At 37.9% G+C, this 20,036-nt stretch overlaps 1 protein-coding gene across 6 annotated transcripts in view; it reads right to left on the reverse strand.

The window, feature by feature from the left end:
- The window catches only part of PHACTR4 (phosphatase and actin regulator 4), a 116,812-nt gene that overhangs the window by 39,066 nt on the left and 57,710 nt on the right, over positions 1-20,036 (reverse strand). The window contains exon 1 of one of the 6 annotated variants that reach the window (XM_082650163.1): positions 7,437-7,640. The exons of the other annotated variants lie outside the window; for them this stretch is intronic. Coding sequence (XP_082506289.1) covers positions 7,437-7,482 — 46 coding nt within the window. The 5' untranslated portion in view covers positions 7,483-7,640. Of the gene's footprint in view, positions 1-7,436; positions 7,641-20,036 lie in introns of those variants that run through there. 6 annotated transcript variants of the gene reach the window in all.

The following is a 20,036-nucleotide window of genomic DNA, read 5'->3' on the forward strand; positions in this document are numbered from 1 at the left end:
AAACAATAAATGCTGGAGAGGGTGTGGAGAAAAGGGAACCCTCTTGCACTGTTGGTGGGAATGTAAATTGATACAGCCACTATGGAGAACAGTATGGAAGTTCCTTAAAAAACTAAAAATAGAATTACCTTATGACCCAGCAATCCCACTACTGGGCATATACCCTGAGAAAACCATAATTCAAAAAGACACATGCACTCCAATGTTCATTGCAGCACTATTTACAACAGCCAAGTCATGGAAGCAACCTAAATGCCCATCGACAGATGAATGGATAAAGAAGATGTGGTACATATATACAATGGAATATTACTCAGACAGGGACGAAACTGGGGCATTTGTAGAGACGTGGATGGATCTAGAGACTGTCATATAGAGTAAAGTAAGTCAGAAAAACAAATATCATATATTAACGCATATATGTGGAACCTAGAAAAATGGTACAGTTGAACCGGTTTCCAGGGCAAAAAAAGAGATACAGCTGTAGAGAACAAACGTATGGACACCAAGGGGGTAAAGTGGCGGGCAGGGGGGAGCAGTGTTGGTGGTGGGATGAATTGGGAAATCGGAATTGACATATATACACTAATATGTATAAAATAGATAACTAATAAGAACCTTCTGTATAAAAAAAAATAAAATTCAAAAATTCAAAAAAAAAAGGAGAATGCAAAGAACTAAATGAAAATGTAAATATAATTTGATGATAGGACTACAGGATATCTGTGCTTCTTCTAGCTTCTTTTATTTTGTGTGTGTGTGTTTTTTTATTTTACAGTGAACATGTATGGCTTTTATAATTGGAATAAAAACAAATTTACTTTGAAAGTGGGAGCTTTCAAATCATAACAGTTTATAAAGTCCAGCATATATATAAGTACATAAAAGAAAGCAATTCTTTCTAAACATTAGGTTCCTATAAAAATGAATTATTTCCGGGCTTCTCTGGTGGCACAGTGGTTAAGAATCCACCTGCCAATGCAGGGGACACGGGTTCGAGCCCTGGTCCAGGAAGATCTCACATGCTGCGGAGCGACTAAGCTCGTGTGCCACAACTACTGAGCTTGCGCTCTAGAGCCCGCGAGGCACAGCTACTGAGCCCACGTGCCACAACTACTGAAGCCCACGTGCTTAGAGCCCGTGCTCCACAACAAGACAAGCCACTGCAGCGAGAAACCCACGCACTGCAACGAAGAGTAGCCCTCGCTCGCCACAACTAGAGAAAGCCTGCGCTCAGCAACAAAGACCCAATGTAGCCAAAAAAAAAAAAAAAGAATTATTTCCTACATAAAAATCATAGTCTGAAGTATTAAGCAAATTAAACCATTCAAGGACATTTTCTTGGAGTAGTGACACATGTTAAAGTAAGTAGGTTTGGATCACCCAAACAACAGTTTCTAGTCCTACATTCTTTTAAGAATACCACCCTTGTTCACCATGAGTACAATCTTGTGCTAAAGGAGCTAGAGACCAAATTTAACGGTAATCTAAATTCACCAGGTGTAAACTTTTCAGCTGTGGAATAAAGGGTTTTAAAGTATGCATAAATTCTTGAGAGCAGTGGCTGATTAGATCTAATTGAAGCCACTAATCTCCGTAGCATTCTTGGATCCACTGAAACTATTCAGGCTTCCTACTGTGAATTTTTGTCTGACTTTAAGAAAATTCAATTGCATCACTTAGAAAACTGCAATAGAAAGAAAGAGAAACTGATGGATGAATAAATTATACAAGAAAAAGTATACTCAGGTATTGAGAAACCATCTTTTTTATTTTATTTTATTTTGGTGGTACGCGGGCCTCTCACTGTTGTGGCCTCTCCCGTTGCGGAGCACAGGCTCCGGACGCACAGGCTCAGCGGCCATGGCTCACAGGCCCAGCCACTCTGCGGCATGTGAGATCTTCCCGGTCCGGGGCACGAACCCGTGTCCCCTGCATCGGCAGGCAGACTCTCAACCACTGCGCCATCAGGGAAGTCCCGATCTTTTTTATTCTTAATGATACAATTACACCTCAAATATTGTTTCTGTACTCATAAATAAGGGCTTAGGGAGGTGAATTTGAAACTGTTCATAAGCAAACCTGCACATCAACCAAATATTTGTTCTCAGCAATTCTGATTTTATGACCATCTCCCTCCCATTTCCAATTTTTAAAAATTAATTAATTTATTTTTGGCTGCACTGGGTCTTTGTTGCTGCGCACGTGCTTTCTCTAGTTGCGGCAAGCGGGGGCCACTCTTCATTGCCGTCCGCGGGCTTCTCCTTGCGGTGGCTTCTCTTGTTGCAGAGTACAGGCTCTAGGCACGCGGCTTCAGTAGTTGTGGCATGCAGGCTCAGTAGTTGTGGCTTGCGGGCTCTAGAGTGCAGGCTCAGTAGTTGTGGTGAACGGCCTTGCTCCGTGGCATGTGGGATCTTCATGGACCAGGGCTCAAACCCGTGTCCCCTGCACTGGCAGGCTGATTCTTAACCACTGAGCCACCAGGGAAGCCCCTATTTCCAATTTGACAGAAGAAATACAGGCTTGGAGTCACATTTGGATACCCCACTGTTTCTATTTAAACTCAGTATGGAATTTAAAACGTCCTCATGGTCCCATTCTGTTTTCCAATGAGAACCAAAACAAGGTGGCTTTTCCCTCCTTGTTTCCCTTTGTTTGCCAGAAAACAGGGTGTAGAATGCTGGCTATAGTTTTAGGATTGTGTGTTCCAAGGAAGTCATGCAGCCGCAGGCCACTAGGAAAGCAATTCACAGAGTTGGAGGTCTTGGTGTTTTTTGGAGGGGGTGGAGTTAGGAGAGGAAGATAACTAATTACAGTTGGGAGTTTCCAGTTTGAGAAGTACCGTGAAACTATGCCCTGGTGTTTAAACTACTTACTCCCTCCTCCAAGTTGTAGCTAGCACCTCACATTTCAGAGGCTTGTTTCTTATTTCACATATTATGCAGAGTTCTAGCAGTTTCTTTCTTCAACCCTAAGTTTTTTCCTGGTCAACATTTAATTCAATGTTTTTTAGTTCAAGTTTAGTTGTTCCAGGTGAATTTCTGAGGTGATTTTAAAATAAATGTATAGTATTATTAAAAAATAACTTAGCACTTTTCATCTTCAGATAAACTATTTGCTACAGATACATGTTATACCTACATTACTTGCTAGAGATAAGGGATAAAACAGGGTTAGACGGTAAAACTAGTTCATTTGAGAATCTGATTTACAACCAATTAGTCATTCACGTTGGAAGGCAAGGTAAGGCACAGGCAATTGTAGTTGACAGATAACTTAGTTTTCAAGATAGCCTTCACTACCCACTCCCCTTCACTAGGCTTAGTAATAAGCAACAAAATTACTGGGACCGTCTTAGTTCCACACCTATTTCTTATACCTTGTCGGGTCTTAAAAAATGTGTAGATTTAAAGTGTATAAAATTCTCTCATTTTACCCCCAAAACTTTTAATAATCAGTTATTGTCCAAAACTTAAAAATACATAGCTTTGTGCAACGAGATACATACTCCATTATCAAGAGGTACCAATTATCTTTTTTTTTTTAAGTTTAAGGTATATGGCATAATGGGTTGACTTAAGTATATTGTGGCCAATTACTTTTATAATCTAATGGGTCTGTTTAATTATCTTTTATGCCCATCCAGCTTGAAACAGATCTTGCTTTTATACAATCATTTTAACAGCATTAGAATTCTGTAAATGGAGAACACTAATTTATGGTACTTACACTATTGTACTTATACTCATTTTTGCCTTCTGAAAGAGGATTATTATTGAATTTAAAAAACTGTTTTAGAAAACTGCAACAAAATTACAGAAAGCAAAACCTGCCACTAATGAACAAAGCAGGCTTTGTCTAGAGCAGGCCCATAACTTCCCTTGGAAATACTGCATAGTTCTGACCTTTGGGAAATAGAACTGGGCAAAGCACTCAAGAAGATAGCCAGGGAGAAGGTCTCTCTCTGTACCTGCAGGTACAATTAGGTCTGAGGTTCCAACTCTGGGAAAAGAGATCTTTGACCGTAACTACGTCAAGAAGTGATGCTGCTTTACTCTGGCAATTTGATATGTATACTTTTTTGATAAAAGTTCTAAGTTGAGAGAAAGGTTTTAAGGTGAGGTGCCAGAAAATATATTCTCTCATGGAAAAAAACTTTAAACCTATCAAAATTAACCTGCAGGTAGAAAGAGGGAATATACTGTTGTGACAATAGGCCATTCAGAAAATCTACTGAAGCAGAAAGAGGGAATAATAATTTTTGATTGGTATTCAACAGAAAATCCTTTAAGGAGTACATGACAGACCCCTAACACTTTCTCTTGATTCCTGGATTACATGAAGAAAGTATACCTGTTCCTTCTCTCTCAGAAGCATTTATTTTTAGATCTAGATAGGTATGAGAAATGTCTCTGATAATTCTGGTGACCAAATAATGCCAAATGTTCTTCTTTCAAGTCTCATGAAGAAGTTTATTTTTAATTAATCCATCTATTATTTATTTCTATGTTAATATTGTTCTATAGCTATATGAAAATTTATTCATCCAGCAATCTCCTTACTAACTTTGCCTCCAAATAACAAAATTATTTCTAAAGCACCTTTCCCAAAACCACTCCTATTCTCATGTGGGAGAACACATAACAACAAATTTCAGAGTAAAATGAATTGAATACTGATGGAAAAGGAATGAAGGAAAGAGGAAATATTACAACAGTGGTCCCCAACCTTTTTGCCACCAGGGACCAGTTTCGTGGAAGACAACTTTTCCATGGATGGGGGGATGCGTGGGGGATGGTTCAGGCAGTAATATGAATGAGGGGATATTGGTATGCGGCCCGGGGATTGGGAACTCCCGTATTACAATATGACATCTTTTAAAGCAATATATTCTTATACAAAGGAAAAGTGGGGAAAAAAGAGGCTAATTATTGAGTGGAAGGTATATGATGGGGAAAATAAAAAAAGAGCTAGAGAGAGGGAATGGAAAGTTAGAGAGAGAAGGAAAGTTCCAGCTTAAATGGTTGGGTAGAATTCACTAAAATTCTTGGTACTTCCCTGGTGGTCCAGTGGCTAAGACTCCATGCTCCCAATGTAGGGGGCTGGGTTCGATCCCTGGTCAGGGAACTTGATCCCACATGCATGCTGCAACTAAGGGTTCGCATGCTGCAACTAAAGATCCCGTGTGCCGCAACTAAGACCCGGCTCAGCTAAATAAATAAATAAATATCTTTGGTCTTGTGCCTAATTTAAGGACATGTGCTAAATCAGCTGGTTTTTTTTTTTTAGCTGTTTGTTTTAATATGATACATAGTAAAGGATTCTAGTGAACACAGAAACAGCTTTTTATGTTGATTGAGAACTACAAAGTATTATTTGAAAGTTTTATCTCAGTAAATCTTTTTTTTGGCTGCGCTGCACGGCTTGCGGGATCTCAGTTCCCAGACCAGGGATTGAACCTGTGATGTGGCAGTGGAAGCCCAGAATCCTAACCACTAGGCCACCAGGGAACTCCCCACTTCACAGGACTTTTATTAGGATTATTGGTAGAAGGAAAAATTGATGAATGATGAGCCCTACTTTTTTTTAATAGGCAGAAAAAATTTGAAACTTTATCTGTTGAGATGAAATTTTTTGTCTAGTATATAGATATTAAATCGGCATTCTTCATAAATATTACCACTCATTAGTACGCTGTACCTGCTTACCCATTTCTTGCTTTTCAAAGACCTTTCATTTCCATCTCATAGATAAATGCCTAGCATGATTTACATCCTGACTTGTTAACAGAGAACCACCTTTGTAGTAGAAACCACAGGAGAATTTAGTGGCCCAAAAGGGAATTTACCAAATTCAGGAGAGTGGTTACCTCTGGGAGCAAACAAGCAAAATGCCATCATAAGGGAATGTAGGCATAGAGAGAGGGGTGGGGTGGGATATAACTCTGTTTTTAATTTCATCTCAAGCTGAGTAGAGGCCCCAGAGGGTCCTTTATATTTTCCTCTATACCCTTTTCTAGCCATTGGGTTGGCCAAAAAGTTCATTTGGGTTTTTCCATTAACATCGTATGAATTTTTCGGCCAACCCAATGAGAACGATTTCATTAAGGGAATAAAAACAAAACAAAACAACTGAGCTACTGAATTGATATGGACCCAGCCCTGGTGATCAAAGTAAAGTAAGTCAAGTTCTGATTTCAGTCCTAAAAATCTGTGGCTGAATGACTCACTTTGCGATCCATGTGCTTCAGTTTCAATAAAATATGAAAAGTACTTTGTAGGAATTTCATCTGGAAAGTTCTCAGGGGAAAACATACCTTTAGAAATGAAATTACATTAAATCATGAGACACATTTGGGCGTGTTACCTGTGTTCCCACACTTTATGGTTTTCTTTAAAGTCACTAACATTTTTCATTTCTGGGGGAAAAAAAAAAAGCACCCTGGGACTGAACATGTTTTCTGCTGCTTCATAAATCAAAGAGAAGGTATAAGAAGGTATGAATCTTAAAAAAAAAAAAAAAAAGTATAATGTCAAGGAATGATTCACAGGCTTTTCCCCACTTTGTTTATATTTAGGAAGCCTTTAATGAGCATCCACTTAAATCTATCTTTCCCACCTTTCTATCTTCATTTTATACAAAACCCCACAAGGTTGGGAAAATGAGTCTTTTAGTGACAGTGGACTTCCATTTCACTTACATGCTTTGAAACTCTGGCTACACTTATCAGCCTGGTCTCCAGCTATCTTTGAGACAATAACACTTCAAACGCAAAGCACTGCCTTCAGCAATGTTTATACCAAGTATTGCCTTATGAGAAACAGAAACACCAGCACAATGGAAAAAGCCTGAGACTTATTTGGAAAATGTATAACTGAGTCTAAAAAATTAAGTCAAATCTCAAAAATGGTCCTGTCGGGAATTCCCTGGTGGTCCAGTGGTTAGGACTCTGTGCTTCACTTCAGGGGGCCTGGTGGAACTGGTCGGGGGAACTAAGATCCCGCATGCTGCAGCCAACAAAACAAAACAAAACAAAACAGGTCCTGTTTATAGAAGTCAACAATTCTAATGCTATACCACACGTATATATCAGCTGCCCAAGTCCTGCAAAAGAGCAGTAAAACACCATTGATTTCTAAACACGAGTTCCTGTAGCACTTATGTTCTGCAAGGGCAAGAAATTAACAGATGGTTTACTAGCAATATTGTCTTTCAAAAGTCCAAAAGGATTCAGTAAAACACAACTATGAGTGGTAAATTAATATAACTGAATGAAAAATTAACTTATTTTTCATTTATTCTTCACAAAGTGATAAACATCCCAAAGTTAAAAACATCAAAATCCTCATATTCAAATTCCTATAAAATAGTCAACTTCACCTACAGATCTGCCTTGCCTCTGTCAAGATTTTGTTTCTTTGCGTTCTATTACTCACCAACTCCATCTGGATTTACCGGTCTGGAGATGTCAGCTTGCCCCATGATTACGTTGTCTCATGTGTCTCACAACAACAAATTGTCCCCGACCAAAGCGAACTTTTCTTAAACGATAAATCCACGTAAGGAGGGGACATGCACTCCTCTCTCAGTGTCACCGCCAGACATCAGGAAATGGCAGGAAGTCAGTTAATCCGCAGGAGTTTCTGTTTCCCTGTATCCCGGACAAGGCACTGGTGTTTCTCACAAATATGTCTTCACGCTGGCTCTCTTCACACAGGAATGCCTGTCATTCCAGAGTGCACACTGTGAAGAGCTCAAGTGCAGGAAGGGGAGGAGACTGCCAACCACATTCTAGCTGCTGAGCGGCACAGCCCTCAAAGTCCACACCTACTTTTTCTGACACTGAGCTGGGTTACAACTTTCCAGACTCACAGTCACGAAGAAAGGGAGGCTGCTCAAGAGTCTACCAAAGAATTTGTAAATTTAATCACACAAAAAACATCAGGGTTATGCGTAAGCAAGCTGATGGGAGCAGAAGTCCATTCAAAGGTACATTTTAGATACAAGCTTATCTCAAAATCAGACCATTCTGACATTTCACTGCTTGCTCTAAAACTGTATCTCGTACCTGTGAGTGGCATACTCAGAGCAGAATAAGATCTGTGTATTGGGAATTAATAACATTAGGAACAATATTTTAGAATTAAATATACCTTTTCTAAAAATAAAAAGAAACATTTCTGAAAATTTTGCTTACTAAAATAGTAAACTAGAAATGAATATTTTAAGGTATTATGCAATACTTCTCTTTCTGCTAAAGTTCAATAATGATCTTGAGGAATACAAAACTATAGGGAGTAGCCCTACGTGCTGCATATAATACACAGGCAGTATCAGCTAACCACATGCAGCAATGGAAGGGCCAGCCTGCATGCTGATTTTTTTTATTCAGATATAACTAATTTATATACAGTCATATACATAAATATTAAGGATATATAGCTTGATGAATTTAACATCTGAAGGTAAAGGGGGAACTAACAATTCTGAGCACTGTATTAAGGAGTTTTATACTATGTCCTTTAATTATCACCACAAATAAACAGGCATTGTGAAGAATATATTACTTACCCTATTATCAGATGAGAATAAGGCTACTGAGGTTAAATCCTGTGTTTGTCAAAGCCCTAATATTCCATTAACAAATGACAGCTACCCCTAAAACTGAGCTTTTAGTTTAAAACTTTGTTCTCCAAACTGAGATTTCGGAAAGATTTCTAGTATCTGGATTTTTCCTTTGCCTTTCCTTAGCACCTGCTCCTCTTTCCCCATTACCTTATCTCTATTATCTGCTTTTGATTAAAAAAGTAGCAAAGGTAAGGAATAGGAAACGACAATGCTAAGGCATCAGTAAGAAAAAAAAAGTGTACACTTGGGCGAAACTCAGTTGCTAGTACTGGTAATAGTAAAAAAAATTATGACATTGACCATTAAAATAGGAAAGGATAAAAGGAAAAAAACAGCGAAATTTTCCATTAAAAGAATGCGCCAATCTAAGAATGTCAAATTCCTTCTAAGCTGGCCCTTACATTTATAAGCCTAAAAGCAGATCATGTGCAAGAGCACCACCCACTACTGTAAAATGGGGAAGCAAAAGGTGGCAAATGCATTGCCCAGCACCTAGCAGGTGCTCAGCATATTGTAGTTATCATCATCATGCAGACAATACAGCATATTGTTTAAGAAGATGAACTTTGGAGGCAGACTAAAATTTTAATTCCAGATCTGTTACTAGCTGTTAACACTAGGCAAGTTATTTCACCTCCCTGAGCCTCAGTTTCCTCATTTGTAAAGTGGGCATAACAATACTTACCAGTACAAGGCATTAAATGACATGAACAGAAATAAAGCACTTTGTAATGTGCCTGGCACATGGAAAGCTCTCAATAAATGCAAGCAATACCTATCACAGCTGTTATAGTAAAAAAAAAAAAAAAAAAAAACAAGTCAAAAAAGGAGAGGGCAGGTCAGGGGCAGCCAGACAATGGTACATGGCAGAAAACCCAGTCATTACAAGGAGGTTAGTCAGAAACGGAAGAGGATGACATTTCTGTACCATGAATCCAGAGAGCAAACTGGAAGAAGCAGGCCAAGGAGGAAGTGTGAACACAATCAGGTTGGTGCACAGAAACATTAAACAGATGGAACAGCCCAGATGTGTGTATTATCATGAATTAGTTCAAACCAGGCACATTAAACACACACACACACACACACACACACACAGAGCCCAGAAACAGTATTACAGAATCTAGTTCATGTTGACAGTTATACAAGAGTAGAACAGATAGATTTAAGGATCCTCATATGGCTGCTGTTTACCACCTGCCAAATTTAAATGTCCAACTTGACTTGGCTCACTGCTGATCTTGGGTATTTGAAAGCAGCAATAAACTCAAAGATTAGAAAAAGAATTCTTAGTGATCATTTGGCTCAATCTCCTATTCTTTACGGAAGAAGGAAATTGAGGGTTCAAGAGGTTAAATGCTTTGCTCAGAGCCAGAACTAAAACCCAAGACTCCTGATTCTAACTCCAGGACTCACTTTGGCTCTTGTATAAATGGCCAAGGAAATATTTATTTCCTAAAGATATATTCATTTCCCAGGGAAGTCCACACTCTACAACAATGACAAATCTCTCAGAGATTCTAATTCTGTCACCTATGGACCAAACCAACACATGTTCCCTAATCAGCATGCTTCAGTTTCATTTTAACAATCAATATTTACTTTGTGCTGACAAAAGCAGACAAGCAGGGAGAGGGGAAAGTATTGGCCTACTAATGGCTTTAAAATTTAACAATAAGGCCTTGTGTTCATTCTAGTTTTCCATGTATTACATTTTAGAAATGCAAAGGTAACTCTCACTTCAACTTTATAAGAAGTAGACAACTCTCTCTTAAGTGTCACCTAATAAGATATTCTCTGTTTAGAGTACTTTTCTTCCACAGCTATTGCCTCAAGGAATGGGGCAAGTAACAGATTAAAATTTGTGAATCTCTTCCTATTTTATTTAGGGAAAGAGCAAAAAAGGCCTTATAAAGTTTAATATGCAAAGGAATCTAAGTTACAGCTTAGATTTAGATAGCAATTGAAGCCCCCAAGCAGTCTCATTTTATCGAAGAACTGTTTCTAAACAAACACTGCTGAACATTCAAAACCTTTAGTGACACTTACAATTCCAAAACTTTTTATTGGCCAGCACATCAGACACTAACGTGAGAACATGCTTTATGTTGTCAATAAACAGTTTACAAGATCAATCACAAAAGTATAATGCTTCCATTTAAATGTAATTTTATGCTGAGGTACCTACATAAATTGGCTTACCTAGGAGAGTAAACTCTTCGCTATTTCAATTACGTCTCCCTCAGCTTAATTCAGCATACCACTTTAAGTTTGAGATGTCTCAAGGAGGTGAGCTCTAGTGAGAGGTTGGGAAGAAGGTCACTTTCCTCTTGGAAAGGCTGACCAACAGAAATTATTAACAGGTCACACGGATACATATTCAAGTAAAAGACTAATTTTCAACTTCTTTATATATAATTGAGGGTGGGAGCAGCTTTCTATTCTTTATTCCACCATCTAACTCTAATCTAGTCTGGCTGGCTCTGAATAGGAGATAAAATCCTACAATTAATAACCTTTGTCTCATATTCCATGTGGAAATTAGAAAGCCTTGCTAGTCACTTGTAAACTCTTCATTGTCTCATCTATTTGTACAAACCACTCCCTTGGCCTGGAATTTCTTTCCCAGATCCATCTAGGGAACTCCTACCCATCCTTTAAGAATTGGCTCAAATGTTGCTTCCACTATTAAGAGTCTTTTCTTAGTCACTCAAGCAGAATTCAGACAAAGATTTCCTGATCACTGATTATGTGCCCAGCAATGCTCTGGAACTAAAAAGAATAGTTTTTGTCCTTAAGGTGATTACAGTTCAAATAAGTAGGATCAACAATAGAGCATGATAAGTACCTAGGTGCTACACAAACACATATTGATGGGGCTGGGGGCATCTAGCTTTCTCCTGGGAGATGAGAGAAAATATCTTGAATTAAGTGACTTCTAAAATCTGAGAGAGTCAGTCGTAGAAGGAATAACAGAGGTGAGAAAAAGGTAAGGGCAGCAAGAGATAAGACTGTAGAGGTAAAGAGCTGCTCATGACGGATGTATCACCCTAAACTGCAATGATCTTCTGACTTCTCTGCTGGGCAGGAACCATGACGTGCCTACACTTAAGCCCTCAGTGCCTGGCAGGACTCAGTGCACGGTGGACATGCAAAAAGTATTTATTAACCTTGAGGACAAGGGAAGAAACAGCATTCCTCAACTTTAAGCTTTGCTCACAGAATCTGGTAGCAAAAGACAGTTAAGGCAAAAAGGCCACAGACGAAGGGTGGAAGAAATGTCAAGACCATAGACTAGTTTATCATTCCAAACAATCTTGAGAACTACTGTGAAACTCTCAATTCTCTGTGAAAAAATGGCATGCTTATGATGGTTTTTGAGAATTTACTGCTTTGCAAGTCGTAATAACTTTCAAAGAAGACAAATGTGTCAGGTGAATGTTTACATAAACCCTCATATAATCACGACTGCTAGGCTCAAGATCCTCAGCAGAAAGCACTTCTACTCCATGTGAACTAGCCGGAAGAACAGGCTGAAAGACAGAGATTAAAGTTAAGGGGGAGCCACTGGTACCACCAGATACTCATCCCTCTTACTCCCAACGACACTGGTTTCTTTCTGTGGCTGGCTCATTGGAGGCAAAAAATGAACACACGCGCCACCTATTCTACATCAAATACTGTAACTCTTGTCCCCTGCCTACCCCCACTTCCAGAAGGAAGCATGGCTTACCAACAGAGGAAAGCTTTCGAGGCTTTGGAGTTACATATACATAACTATGTAAAATTTCAGCTTTTCCATTTGCTGATTAGGTGACTCTGAACAATTACTTAACTTATATGAGATTGAGATAATTACTCAGAGTTTTTGTGAGGATCAAATAAGAGAAATCTCTAAATTATAGTCTGATGACTGAAAGTGCTTAATATATTTGGATCCTTCTCACCTCACTTAGATTCTTCATATAAATGACTCCTCCCCTCCACCGAATGCTTACATTTAAGTACCACCATTCCTTAGGAAAAAATGGGGAGGTCTGCTATGCCTTTACATCACAGTGGCTATACATATGGCAGGCATGAAGTAATGTATATGTTTGCAAACCTACAGTATGTTGGACTGTGTTTATGGGAGAAAGAAACTGAAATTATGCCAGCAGGACTGCTTTCAGATCCATGGAATAAGAGACCTCAGGCTAGGAAATTGGAGCTACAGAAATTCTTTTTGCTTTCTCTTAAAGTTTTTGTTTCGAAGACAATAAATTCTTAAGGATGCCCTAGTGGTCAGGAGATGTTTCTAGAACTGAGGAGTTAGTTATAAAAATTATAGTAAGCAGGAAAGTTTCAGTTAAGAAAGATGAAACATTTCTCTCTGGTTGGGTTAAGGGATTAGGTAGTTCCTCAGAGTACAGTAGAGTCAGTGGAAAAGGTAGGCGCAGATGAAAATGAGAATTAGCTGAATGGGTACTTCCCTGGTGGCTCAGTGGTTAAGAATCCTCCTGCCAACGCAGGGCACACGGGTTCGAGCCCTGGTCCAGGAATATCCCACATGCTGCGGAGCAACTAAGCCCGTGCACCACAACTACTGAGCCTGCGCTCTAGAGCCTGCGAGCAACAACTACCGAGCCCACACACCACAACTACTGAAGCCTGCACACCTAAAGCCTGTGCTCTGCAACAAGAGAAGCCATGGCAATGAGAAGCCCATGCACCGCAACGAAGACCCAACGCAGCCAAAAATAAATAAATAAATTAATTTTAAAAAATCCTAATTAAGAAAAAAGAACTAGCTGAATGGAGATGAGAAGAAGTGGAAAAAAAATTGAGCAAAAAGATTCACAGGTTGTGTGGATGAGGGAAAAAGGGAAATGAGAAGAGGATACAAATGACATTTATCAAACTTTAATCCACTATGTGACATCAAGCACCTGAATCAAATTATTGCCAAGCTCCCTTCAGGTTCTGAAATTCTACAGCAGAGTCAAACTAATGACAACTAATTCAGTGTTCTGTTTCAAATAATGGTTCCAAGAAATGTTTTATTACGGAAGAGAACAGTGGCCATGGTGCACTTTATATAGCTAATCCAACTCAATGTTTGCCATAGAATGCAAAATAAGTGCTTAATGAATTGGGGTATTATTATTGGGAAACCACAATCCTCATTTATTCATTCCACAAAAAATGTCCTGAGCACCTCTAAAGTATCAGTTACTGTTCTAGGTGTTGGAAACACTGACTGGATACAAAGAGGGAAAAATCTATGCCTTCTTTCTAGTATGTTAGACGGTGATAAGTGCTATAGAAAAAAAATTACTCAGGGAAAGGGAATACAATGGGCTGAGAAAGAGGGTGCTAAATTATAAACTGTGCAAGCAGAAGGGCCTCATTGGGAAGATGACATATAAACAAAGACCTGAAGTAAACAACACATTCCTCAATTAACGTACTAAAAGTAGATATTAATTACAACTATAGTATATTTTAATGACTGGTCAGTGAAGTAAGGGTTATCAAACAGGCTGCTCAGTTCTCAAATATTTAAAGATGTGCTGTCTAATACTGTGGTCACTAGTTACGAATGATTATTTATATGTATATTAATATGTAATACATTTATATTAAACACAATTTGCAATTCAGTTTCTCAGTTGTACTAGCCACATTTCACACATGGCCACCACATTGCACGATGCAGATCTAGAACATTTCCATCACTGCACAAAGTTCTATCAGACAGGCCAAACCCAAAGTATTTTTAAAGTACACTTACAAGTCTTCCAGTAACAATGCAAAACAGAGTATTTCATCAGCACGTGGTATCTATTTTCCATGGCACCAATGACTAAACACTAACTACTAGAGGCAGTATACTCCGAAGGAACACTGACAGTTAAAAAAAAAAAAGTTTCCTTTTATTCAGTCACAAACTATTGAGCTATTTATACTCACAATCTTTGATACTCTTACTTTAACAGTTGAATTACTGTTTCTTTTCCTAGTAACACTCAAGCAAAGTCTTTGACTATTAATAACAACTCAAAGCTCAGGGAAGGATGGTTTTATTTCAATTTAAAGATCTACTGAGAATTATATCCATTTGTTACCAATTGAAAATTAACAACCTCCATCTTACTGGCCATCCATTTAATATTCTATCTACCCCAAATAGTATTTTTTCATGTAGTTACAGTGAAAGTGATTGAGAAATCTTAATCTTAAAGAAAAAAAAAATTTAATAAAACCACATGATATTCATAAAAACTAAGTCCCAAGTGGCCTCTGTCTACTAAGGAACCTGGAGGTAACAATGATGTGTAGAAACTAACCAGTCAGAAATCAAGGAGCTGCCCGTCACAGGGTTTTGAAACACTGAATGTTCTCCAGTAAAGTGGCATTCATTGCTGATGACTCAGAGATGACTACTAGTCGATGCCACGTCTCTCCTTCCTTCTCTGTTTCATAACTCTTTCTAACTCATTTGGTTCTCAGTTTCACTTTCAGACAGTGAGAAAGAAATCCAAATATTACCAACACTCAGCCACATATCCAGTGGAAATACAATAAGTCTGATGATAGCTATAACATTTGTAAAAGTTATTCAGAAATTTCTAACAAGAAATCTCCTTAAACATTCTTTTCTGGTACACGTGCAGGAGAATACAGACTTCATCTTCTACTAAATAAAAATTCTGAGTAATGAACACCTGGTTACACTGTGAGTCAGCAGTAATTCTACAAAAGAACCAAGGATGACCATATAAATGAATGGTGTTTCTATCAAACTTGTTCCAGCCAGTAATTCAAATGTACTTTATTCTTTGTTTTCCATGTAAGAAATATCCATCTCTTTTATACCATTCTCTTCCCTCAAAATTCTCAAACTTTCACAACCACAGAACCTAGGAGGTGAGGTACAGGAGAAAAGAAAGGCTATGTATATAATTTCTAAATTCAAAGAGAAATAGTGTTTTGGATTATACATACCTTTGCTTCTAAATCTTGTAAAATAAAATAAAAAAAAGTAACAGTGAAACACCTTAACACTTTAGGAAAACAATGTATGAGGTCAGAGAAAATATGAACAACCTGTCCCTTTGCTCATCTGTCTATGTTAAAGCAATGAGCCCAAACCTAGTTTAACCTTTCTGAAAAGCTAATCTATATTAGTGCTACCGGGTCTATAAAAATGTAGTCACCAAATAAAACCATCTAAGATGCAAATCTGATTACTGTTTTTTCAGCCTAAAAATAAGTTCCTTTGTTGAAAAAGCCCCAAATGGATCCAATTAGCTATTAAACACTTTACCCATTCTCATCTTGTTCCCAGGCCTAGGCACCAAGAGCCTTCAGAATACCACCTATCCTAAAATCCAAATTGCTGACAACCAAGTTTGTTGTGTTGATTTGTAGTGGATGAAAAGAAAAAAAAGATAAAGGACTAAAATGATTCTGCTGGGATTTATTCACTTGGGACAAAAAGTCTTCTATTTATAAATCCCAGTCGGACAGAATTTATTTGTGGATCACAGCTTCCAAATGTGACATCCTTTTATGTGTGTTTGGGACAGTAATAATTTCCTTCTTACCTGACTCCAGTTTTGTCCCTTTCTGATCTATTCTCAACAGTGGTACCACCATGACCTTTACAAAAACACAAATCTGACAGGACTCTTCATAGCTTATTAAAAATCCTTCAAGACCTGGCCCAATGTCTATCTTTCTTTCTTTTTTTTGTTTAATTTTTACTGGAGTATAGTTGATTTACAATGTTGCGTTAGTTTCAGGTATACAGCAAAGTGAATCAGTTATACATATATCCACTCTTTTTTAGATTCTTTTCCCATACAGGCCATTACAGAGTATTGAGTAGAGTTCCCAGTGTTATACAGTAGGTTCTTATTAGTTATTTTATATACAGCAGTGTGTGTATGTCAATCCCAATCTCCCAATTTATCCCCCCCCCCCCTTGGTAACCATAAGTTTGTTTTCTACATCTGTGACTCTATTTCTGTTTTGTAAATAAGTTCATTTGTACCATTTTTTAGATTCCACATATAAGTGATATCAAATATTTGTCTTTCTCTGTGTGTCTTACTTCACTCAGTATGACAATCTCTAGGTCCATCCATGTTGCTGCACTAATGCTTATCTTTCTGTCTAACCTTTTCTCTCACCACTCTCCCATGCCTGCTGTCTTTTAAGTTCTATTCCAAACCACTTGGAATTCTTAAATGATGATATATTTGCCCAGGTCTATCTATCTATGCATCTGCTCTTTTAGCTGCCTAAAATGTCCTCTCCCTCCATTCTTTAATCTGGCTAACTCCCACTCCTTCAAAATTCAGTTTATGTTTCACTTCCTCTAGGAATCGCTCCTTGAACATCTACCTTTCTATACTTAAGACTGAATTATGCACCCCTTCGGTACTCTGAAGTCACCCTGTATATACCTCTACATATAGGGGTATAAATCACTTTTGTTAAAATTATCTACTTACTTATTTGTCTCTCCTACATTCTTTGAACAGATTGTCTTTATATCCTCAGCTAGTAACATACTTCTCAGCACATAGAAGGCATTCAATAAATATTTTTTTAAATGGAGGGAGGCAAACGGAAAGTAAGATCTTTCACTAGTTTAGCTTGTTAAGTGTCCCTTTCAGATTATGGAGTATTTGTTTTGGGAAACATGCCAGGCCTGTAGGTACTGAACATATTATAATAAATCACTGAACAGTTTCATGACAAACAGGAAAGAAAAAGACATATAATTGAGATTATCTTGCTAACTTAGCTATGGGTTACATGTTACTATAAATTCACTTCCATAGATGCTTACAGTGACATAATCTTCTAATTACTCTTGCTTTTAGACTTATAAAAAACTGATTTAAAAAAATAGCTCTACTTTTCTTCTAGTTCCTAAGAGAAACAAAAGGACTAAAGTAGTGCCACGAGTTTTTAATCACTCAAAGCTGATTTCTGGTCTCTGCTTCTTCTCCCCTTCATTCCTGTTTTCTGGTTTCTGATCATTTCATTAAATGGTAAAAGTTTCCATCAAAAAAATCAAAACATAAAGAAAATAATACTAAACTCAAAATGATTTACTGTTACATATGAACATCTCTAACAAAAGATCTGACGAAAAAGAAAGCTAAAGCTTAGAAAAGGTAAATTAAGTTCAACTTCCTATGCATTCCTTCTCCCCATTCTCTACGGATAATAATAGCTAACATTAATCGACCATGTATTATAATGCCAGGGACTATTCTAAGTGTTTTGTTTTGTCTAATTCTTACAACAAGGCTATAAGAAGGATACCACTTATTATCCCCATTTAGTAGTTGAGGAAACTAAGTCACCCAGGGGTAAACCTGTCCAAGGAGTTCATAGCTAATAAACGGCAAAGCTAAGGTTCATATCTAAGTAATCTGGATGTGAATCTCCACTCCCAACTACTACAAGATAGTTTGTACTACGAAATGGACTTTGAATTCACACAATACCTCCTAGGTGTTTAGATAAGAACATTTATTTTTAACCTTATAAAAACTTTAGGAGGTAGTACTTTATTTATTTATTTATCTATCTATTTATTTATTTAGGGCTGTGTTGGGTCTTCATTTCTGTGCGAGGGCTTTCTCTAGTTGTGGCAAGCGGGGGCCACTTCATCGCGGTGCACGGGCCTCTCACTATCGTGGCCTCTCTTGTTGAGGAGCACAGGCTCCAGACGCGCAGGCTCAGTAGTTGTGGCTCTCGGGCATAGCTGCTCCGCGGCATGTGGGATCTTCCCAGACCAGGGCTCGAACCTGTGTCCCCTGCATTAGCAGGCAGATTCTCAACCACTGCACCACCAGGGAAGCCCAGGAGGTAGTACTTTAACAAAAGTAAAATTCAGGTACAGAACAGTTATGTGAATTGCCCAAAATGACAATGTTAAAATTAAAAACACCAACAATTTGTTCTTTTAGCTTACCCCTGATATTTCCAGTATGACTACCAAAAAGAATGATGTTTCTTATCTCAAAATCAATTTTTAAAGGAATTACTTAGAAAATAAGTGAAAGGTCTAGAATCAAGAGAAGTTGGCTATATGGGATACAGACATTTCTACTACCCCTCAAACCAAATCTAGAACAAAAATACTTCAGGCCCAATACTGCATGAGAAACCCAAATTACTGAAGCACAGGTTTACATCTTTAACCCACATGTATGCTACTGGGAGCAATCATGACTAGCAACGTACAAGTGTGCTTCACCACCATGTACTCCTTAGGGAGTACCATACTCCCTAAGGTACTTAGGAGCCCCTAGTTTTTCCTATTTCTCCATGTTCACCAAATTTTCCTGTTAGATATGAGACAAAAACAATTAAAACAAAAAGACTCTACTTAAAGTCATCAGTATTAAACTGTTCAAACAACACAGATATAGAAAAGGCAATATAGATGCTATAAAGCAAGTTTTGTTTTAATAATTTCCTTAAGTACAAGTCATGTTGAATAACATGGCATGAAATTCCAATAACACAATTATTTTTATCTGTATAAAAACACTTACTCATTCTGCCTAGCATTAATAGTTTTTAATCTCCTCTCTGAGTGATGAAACTATATCTTATTCTTTTTTTAAAATTAATTTTTATTGGAGTATGGCTGCTTTACAATATTCTGTTAGCCTCCACTGCACAACAAAATAGATCAGCCACACATACAGATATCCCCTCCCTTTTGGACTTCCCTCCCATTTAGGTTACCACAGTGCATTAGGTAGAGTTCCCTGTGCTATACAGTATGTTCCCATCAGTTGTCTATTTTATACATAGCATCAGTAATGTATATTTGTCAATCCCAGTCTCCCAATTCCTGCCTCCCCACCCCTTTCTCCCTTGGTATCCATACATTTGTTCTCTACGTCTATGTCTCTACTTCTGCTTTGCAAATAAGATCACCTATACCATTTTTCTAGATTCTTCACATATGCCTTACTATATGTTATTTGCTTTTCTCTTTCTGACTTACTTCACTCTGTATGACACTCTCTAGGTCCATCCACATCTCTACAAATGACCCAATTTCATTCCTTTTTATGGCTGAGTAATATTCCATTTATATATGCACCACATCTTCTTTATCCATTCCTCTGTTGAGGGACATTTAGCTTGCTTCCATGTCCTAGCTATTGTAAACAGCGCTGCTATGAACATTGGGGTGCATGTGTATTTTTAAATTATGGTTTTCTCTAGGTATATACCCAGTAGTGGGATTGTTGGGTCATTTGGTGAAAGTATATCTTATTCTTTTTTTGTTTGTTTTTTTTTGTCCTTCATGGCAGCTAGGGCAATGTGCCTGGGAAAATTTATTAAATGAATTAATGAATCACTCAGCCAGCCAATCACCCACC

The sequence above is a fragment of the Grampus griseus genome (assembly GCF_964374135.1).
Source record: "Grampus griseus genome assembly, chromosome: 1".
NCBI lineage: Eukaryota > Metazoa > Chordata > Mammalia > Artiodactyla > Delphinidae > Grampus > Grampus griseus.